This window comes from Typha angustifolia, chromosome 12 (assembly GCF_048772165.1).
Source record: "Typha angustifolia cultivar Huaian chromosome 12, ASM4877216v1, whole genome shotgun sequence".
Lineage (NCBI taxonomy): Eukaryota > Viridiplantae > Streptophyta > Magnoliopsida > Poales > Typhaceae > Typha > Typha angustifolia.
In genome coordinates, this window is record NC_133250.1 from 2204895 (window position 1) to 2213289 (window position 8395).

Here is an 8395-nt window from a genome sequence, read left to right on the forward strand (position 1 = left end):
TTCTCATTTAATATACTACAGCAATTAATATTCTCTCTACTGGGAGGGAATAACTAGAACAATCACAATAATAAGCTGAAACTTTGAACCAGACTATATGAAGTTGGCATAGATTAGCACCAATACCTTGATACTTACATAGGTGAATACATATTTCAGAATGCTTTTGGCAGGACAGAGAACACTTGTAATACTGCATTGTTCATATTCAAACTCTCCCTGAGTCTGGAAGAGCTGCTCATATAGGCTAGTCATTACCCTAATTCTCTGATGAACCTCAGAATCATTACATCGCTAGTAATAGTGAATGTCACAAGGAAAACCAGCAGTAGTTAAGACATACACTTCAATAGAAAAGCAGAAGATGCATAATTTATATATCCGCGCATTCTGCTGTAACGTAAATAATTATTTAGCTTAGAATCTGTTTACATTTCACTTGCTGGATTACATAGAAGGAAGATATCTGGGACAAATGCAGAAAAAGTGGAAACTTAAGAGCTCCAATCCTCCAGCTTCAGACACTGCAGTAAACAATGGGGTTCGGAGGCAAGAAAGAGACCTACAAGGGTCCATGAGATCTTGCAGAGCACAAATGTAGGATCGATTGTTTTCCTCTTCTCAATGAGTTCTCTCTTTTTTCACCAGTAAAATAGCCATCTGCAGTAAACCTCATCAGCATGTATTCAAGTAATCTGATTGGCTTTTCATTGTCTTCTGCTGCTATTCAAAGTCAAAGTCATCATTGTATGTGTAGTCTTGATCCCCATGCTCATAGTAGTCATCATAGTCCGGTTCAGTAAAACCATCATCTTGAAATGTTTCGGGATCATCATCATTTTCTGCATCTTCCTCGTCTTCTTTGTCGTTATCTACAATACCATTGAGGTGACTGCCAGCATCAGCAGCATCTGGTTCAATCTTTTGTTTCTTCACATCCTTCTTGAACAGAGGATTGAGGAAGAATGAAACATAATAAAATTATATCAATATACAAGTTTGGCAAATCTAAAGCCAGTTTAGCTGTCACCAAAATCTTCATGCAATTGATGACCTAAAATATGCATCGCGAATATAAAAAGATCAAGATCACCCGTGTGATAAGAAGAGGACTAACTAGTACAATTGGCTCCTGTCTATACAGGTCTAGTAAGCGAAAATGTATGCAGTAATACCTTCATTTCTGAAGAGGTTGTTCCCAAGATTTAATTATCAAAATATACTAGTAGAGCAATAACAGACTAGGCTTTCATCTTAGCAGAACCACCCCAAATGAAAAATACATATACACTCACACACATGCAAAATTAATACAAGACATATATTCCATAAATTAATAAAGCAAAGAAACACTATCTGTTTATTGCCTTTAAATGTCCTAGAAACATTGTTCTATCCATAGGTTGTAGACAGATCTGAAACATTCAATAGGGAATAGAAGTTATCTCTACTTCTTGTTTCATGGCGCAGAGTTTGCCAACAGAAAAATCCAGAATCTGCTATCTACCTTATTTGATCAAAGAGTTCTAAAATGTCCAGATTAGAAGCCATGCCGTAACTATTTATCAGACTTTGGCTGAAGAAGCTGACCATATTCGGGACACATGCACTACTAAAGAGCTGTGTGTTTCATACAAAAGTTAACAGTTGCCATCTACTGCAGAACCGCTAAGATATATTAGCTTGTAGAAAAGTAAGCTCTTTGATTAATGACAGTTCCATGCTTACAAAAGAAAAAAAAAACTAAGCTGTTACCTCCCCCAGAATATTGACTAGTCTCCAGGTATAAAGAAACACTGTGTGCTCTTACATGAGGCAACTTTTAACTCTTATGCAAGATCTATTGTATGGAAATAAGGTGGGATCACAAGTTACTTCTTTTAGTTGGAAAATCCTGTATTTTCTATGTCATTTACAAACTGACTAAGTTTAACCAAGTAGCACTGAGAGGGAAAAATAAATGTTGAAAGTAGAATCCATGGCTGCAAAAGAGAATTGTTCATCTTAAAAGTATGGAATTCAGTTTTTTATCAATGTTTAAAAAAATTAAGGACTTATGTATGTTATTTCTCTTGATCAATGTTCAAAATGAAGAAAGGGTTCAAATTCTCTCCATGATACCAAATTGACCAAACTGACCCATTTACTACAAATAAAGTCACCAACACAAGTAATCATGAAATGATATCTAAAAATAAAGGACCACTTAAATTGCTTTGAATAAGTAATGAATCAAGGACACCTAATAGGAAGCAAGTAAACCAGTGAGTAGGAACTCAGCAAAATCAGTGCATTGGTTCAACATGAAAAGCTCTACCTTGGTTCCTTATGCCTCCATGATCAATAAGAATGACCCATTGACAGCATGTTGATTGCATAAAAGTTCTAGGTTTAATTACAATTACACTCCCTGAACTATGGTCTAATATCGTAGTAACCCCCTAAAATTTAAAATGTTACAATTAGAACCTCTAAATGAGTTAGACATTGTAGTTTGCGCTTCTGTTATACCTGCATCCACTTTTTGACCGAAAATGGTCACATGAGGTGTTCTAGTTAGTTATTTTTGTGACTATTGTGCCTTTAGAATAAAAAGTACTTTAAATTATATCGAAATACCCTTCATTTCTTCTTCTTCCTCTACATTCCTAAACTAAACCCAAACCCTTCTTCCTCCTCAACTCCATCTCAAACATTTCTTCTTCCTCAACCCAAACTCAAACTCAAACCCTTCTTCCTCCATCATTGCAAAATTTACCAATGTATCATTATTAACAGAACATCCTCAACCAAATCCAAAATATTGTCTGTGACATCCAAAAATTATAATGTATTAGACACCTCCAACAACACAACATCCAAAACATTCCAATGTATTAGACACTTTTAATATAAAAATGTCCAAAACATCCAAAACACATCTAGAAAACTAACCAAAATGTTTCACAGCACAATCCGATAACACAAGAACAAGTTTATATTTTTTTTGCAACCAACTCTTGAGTTCCCAAATTTCCCTACTTTCCACCTTAGCTCCCCTAGGTACAGCAAGATGTCAGTGAAGCATTTTCAACATTCCTTGGTTTCTTTACTGTGCTCTTTCTAATCCACTTTGTGTTTAGGAAAAGATGATTTTCCACTTTGGTTTTTTTACTAAGCAATGGGAGACTTTAGGGCAGAATTTTTGAAAATGGAAACGAGAGAAAAGAGATGAGATTAGGGGAGAGAGGGATGGAAAGTTGCCTTGCTGCATCCTCGCCCACATCCCATCCCACAAATGGTGAAGAATAAAAAAAGTATTTCTATTGCCTCTGGTATCAGCCAATAGAAATGCAGAACAATGCCATGTGGACAAGAAGAAAAGAGTAATATTATATTTTCCGTTAACATTGTCCACTCCATCTCATCCCTTAATAGTTTAGAGGGTTTGGTTATAGTGTTTCAAAACTTTAGAAGGTCACTTTGATATTAGGCTATAGTTCAGCTGGTGTAAGTGTAATTAAAAAGTTCAAATAATAGGGGATGTCAGTACTATCACGTGATCAACAAGAATAAGCATTCCCCATGCTATTATAAGTTTTATACAAGTGACAATAATTGATGTGCACAATGACAATAAGTCATCATCACATAACAGCACAGAAGAATCAACTACCTTAACTGGGGCACAAAGGGGGAAAAGGAATAATGTGGACAATGAAAAAAAATTGCAGAATAACTCCTCCAGTTCTAGTATCTTGGCTTTTGATTTATAGTTATATGGTCACAAATAGCCAGATGTTGCATCAAATGGAAACTTTTGTAATTGATATTGCAAACATAGTAGAATTTAGATGTTCAACACATGCAGGAAAAGAAGAAGAGACCTTTTGGATCAGCGTGTTGCTTGGCGCTTCCAAAGGAGCTGGGACTGGAATCAAGTTCGTAGGTTCTTCAGCAAGTTTTCTCTTTCTTTCCTAGAAAATGAAATCTAAGTGTGAGAAGAAGAAAAAAAAGGTATGATATAATATGTCCAAATAGCTACACCTTATGAGGCTCTACAATCACATAGCATCGAAGAAATTCCATATGTGAAGACCACATAGATTTGCATTAAATACTTGTATAAGGAACACATTTCACAATAATTTAAAATAGCAAGAGTGGCACTAAAATTTTTAATATATGTTTGTGGCCAAAACAGCTATATCCATTGTTTCACTCATACAGTATTGCTATTTTATGGGAGCTTAACCATGCATTTTCAAGGCAAAAACACAAACCAATATAAACACAGACGTAGGCTTTCCAGTCAAATTTAACTGCAGTCAGACATCAAGCAGCAGGAGAAGGATGCATTTCTTGTGTATTCAAGGAACCAAAGGTTGCAAAAGAGAAAGGTGATAATTCTACAAACAAGCTGTATTAACCCTTCTTGTTTGAAAAGTGATAATTCTACAAACAATATAAACACGATGTAGGCTTTCCAGTCAAATTTAACTTCAGTCAGACATCAAGCAGCAGGAGAAGGATGCATCTCTTGTTTATTCAAGGAACCAAAGGATGCAAAAGAGAAAAGGTGATAATTCTACAAACAAGCTGGATTAATCAATCTTGTTCGAAAGGGGATTCAAGTTGATCAAATTCACATGCTCACAATTTGCTAATAGAGCTTCATCACTTAAGACTGGCGAGACAATAAAAAAAGCTCGCTGCTCGCGAGGCTCATGAGCTTGGCTCATTTAGAGTTCAGCTCAAACTCTAAACGAGCTGAGCCAAACTAGGTTTTCTAGCTCGAAAAGTTAATCGAACCGAGCCGAGCTAGACTCAGCTTGCTTGAGCTCGGCTCGAATTAGCTTGATATATATTTTTTCAATAAAATATTATATACATTGTTTAACTGACCATGTACCATAAAAGCGAAAATGTGACTTTAAGGGTGTACATGCAAATTTAGACATTTGAAGGGAATATATATACAAATTCATTGTTTTGAAGGATATATATGGAAGAAGAATTTTTAAGGATTGTACAGCATATATATCATAAATTCAGGTTGGTAGACATGAAAATCAGACGTTTCGTGGGGTACGTATGCAAATTCGAGCACTCCAAATAACTACTTCAAGTTCAAATATGCAAAAACCTTATAAAGCTCGTTTATGTGACTACAATGAAACAAGCTGGAAATTTTTAAATCATCTGCAATTAAAATGCTCACATTCTTCTTCCTCTTAATGGCCCTTAATATTGTTGATCTTGAGTTGAGGACCCGATTGTTTTGAACCTACTTGATTGCAGATGTGAACAACTATGGACACCAGAATCAAAGTTCATTCGATCAGTTCAGGAAGTCGACCTGCTGATCACCTAAACACATTGTATTCATCTGCATATGTTAAGTTCATTCAAGCTTAAAGCTCGAGTTGCTCGGGAGTTAGGGGTTCAAGTTATGCTTAAGAAACAATACATTCTTCAATGATGTTCATGCCATACGGAAGAACAGGAAAGTACAGGATACTCAAATTTGTCCTTACTAAGAATACTAGAAACATAATTTGACACCAGAATAACATAGTATCAAACCCTAAGCCAAATAACCAAGCTAAAAGGCAAGGTTAATTAGGGCATGGTAAACTAATATAACCTTTCTGGTTTTCGTTGAAGCTGTTGCATGCAGCTGTGCATCTTTGGAACAGTTATTGAGAAACTTGATTTCTCTTATTATAGAAGATTCCTTTGCTGTTTGTTCCTGCAAGAATTCAACAATAATATTAATAATCTGCACTGCCATGATCAGGAGAACATAGATAATTATCAACTAAAAGAATTAAATCGTTAATATAATCACCTCAAGATACTCCTTGTGAAGTTTTTCCCAGATTATTCTTTTGTAATATTTTTCCTCCTTAGTATGAAGGTACCTATCAACCTAGAAACTTCACTATGTTAGCCACATAACAACACTCTAAATATTAGAGAAGGAAAGGAGAACTAATATGGTTGCATTCATGTAATGATGGAGGAATATCTGGATGGAAGGAGAAAATATTGGCTGACATCGCAGAGAAAACAGGACAGAAGTTCATCAGGATAAAACAGCATGAGAAAATATGTCCCAAATGACACACCTCGACATCATCAATTTCAGAAAAGCTTCCCAGTTCATCAACTTCTGAGTCGTTGCGAGCAGATGCACTAAAAGAGAAAAGTCCTGCAAGAGCTACAACCAAATGCAGATTTCAATCAAACATTGAAAAGAACAAATATTTTTGGGTGAGCCAATCAAACAACTACCATATGTTGTGCATAACAGTAGACATACAGATACACATATAAACGACCATGTAAGAATATGTACATAATACACATGCATTGATACATTAATGAAATCAAAACAATGCATTTTGTTTCCAAGATCTTTAAATGTTTGTCACCTTTACTTCTTGTTAATCTCCTTTCTTATCACATGCAACAGCAAAGCAAGGTAGTGACACAGAGGCCCAACAGAAAGCACAAACATAGACTGACAATGGCCACTTGTGTGCGATCAAAGATCTAACAAAACATACGATTTGGATACATGAAGATTTCTATTTTTCAAATTAAAGTAGTAATGAACACTGTAAAACAATTTCTAATGCATGTATCAGATGCAACAAATTAAAAATTGAGAGACTCAGAGAAACATACCCTTCATCAAAGTTCTGTCACCCATCGCGGTTTACCGCTTTTATATATGTTCAAGATATAACCACAAAATTGGATCTACAGAACACAAAAACATAAACTTGTCAACAAATCACTACACGATACAAACCAATAAACGTTAGATACCAAAAACTGGACAATAGTGAGATTGTTCAAATATATTTCCTGATCAAGAATCTTTCGACAATTACCACAGCACAAGGTTATAAACGCAATAAAGATGAACAAAACCGCAGCTATGAAAACAAGCTAACAACTTACAGATCGCCAAAGCCTTACTACTTACCACTTACGTCGGTAAGATATTGGCCTCGACCTTGAGTAGTCCCAAAATATCGTATCTTTCGAGCCCTGACGGCGTTGGTTCGAATCGAGAGAACTGATCTGAGAACGTAAAACCCTAATAACAGGGAGAGCAGAGCTCGGATACGTGAAGACGAAGAACCTTAGAGATCGTCGGCAAACTGGCCCTCTTATAGGAACTTTTAAGTACAATAAAAGACAGAATTTTATTTATTTATTTTATTTGAGAGAGAACTGTAAAATACCACTGAATATGAGTTTTTTTTACTAAAATAGCCCTATTTTAAAACTTATTTCTCCAAGTAGATTCTACCTTAAACTTAATACTAAAATGGCTCTCGATCACTATATCCCTACATAAAAAGCTGAAATATTAATTGTTTTCTTAGACAAAATTAAAAAAAAATAAAAATTAAAAGAGCTATGGTCTTTTTATATATTTCTTTCGTATCTTCGGAACAATATTTTTATGACTGAAATGGATAATTGATACACAAATTGTTTTTTATATTTTTATTTATATCTTTCTTGCTAGTTTTGTTAACAATAAAATATTTAATTTTCAATGTTTTATTTAGCGTTTTACTTTTATTTATAGCTACTGTGAAATCGACTCCTTTAGTATTAAGTTTGGGGTATAAGCTATTTTGAAAAGAAATTTAAAAACATGTCTAATTTGGTTAACAACTTATTAAATATCAATACAACTAGAACTCTAACCTGACTACTCTAGCTCTCAATTGAGTTCTATCTCGTCACAAGATTTTATAATTCGACCCCTTATTTTTCTCTATAATTTTTATTTAACATCATAATATTATTTTGACTAAAATACTCTCATCTCCGTCCATCATTTTTCTTCGTCTTCCTCCCAAACACCTCCTCCGGTGGTCGCCGCTCTTGCCACCACCTTCTCTCATCTTCTCTCTCCTCCTCCTCTTTTACCAATCCCATGGGAAACAATGGGAGAGAATGAGAGTATGAAGGCGATAGGAGTAATTTAGCTATTTTATAATATAATTTTATATATTATAACATAATATTTATTTGCTTGCACCGTTCGTGTTAACTAATAGTGTTAAATAAAAATTATAGAAAAAAAAGGTCAAGTTACAAAATCCTCGAAATGTGAATCACAAAAATAAGTAAAATATACGGTGTAATTTATAAAATTTCTTATTTTAAAATTTTAAGATTACCTTGAAATATCATTGGATTTGTTTTAAAATTATCTATTTTTTAAACTTATTAGATGAAGATAAGGGGCAATTTGCATGAAAAATCCATTTAGTTATGGTATTGATAGTTTTAGGTTTTTAAGTTTTTAAATTACATTTTCATATCACTTTCATCTAGCCCTAATAAAGCAAAAAAATAAAAACATATTTTACCCAATTATACT

The 8395-nt window shown here is 34.3% G+C and overlaps 1 protein-coding gene across 5 annotated transcripts; it reads right to left on the bottom strand.

The window, feature by feature from the left end:
- Positions 1-345: 345 nt before the first annotated feature.
- LOC140772751 (uncharacterized) lies at positions 346-7136 on the bottom strand. Of its 5 annotated transcripts, none has more exons than XM_073114974.1 (7): positions 6984-7136; positions 6673-6747; positions 6111-6193; positions 5831-5911; positions 5627-5731; positions 3867-3956; positions 346-942 (listed from the first exon to the last, which is right to left on the bottom strand). In XM_073114974.1, exons 2-7 carry the CDS (start codon positions 6695-6697, stop codon positions 724-726), a joined length of 603 nt encoding a protein of 200 aa, XP_072971075.1. In that variant the 5' UTR covers positions 6698-6747; positions 6984-7136; the 3' UTR covers positions 346-723. The 5 variants fall into 5 exon arrangements, with proteins under 5 accessions (XP_072971075.1, XP_072971072.1, XP_072971074.1 ...); XM_073114971.1 differs by having other exon boundaries at positions 6111-6202; XM_073114973.1 differs by having other exon boundaries at positions 6977-7136.
- Between the last annotated feature and the right edge of the window lie 1259 nt (positions 7137-8395).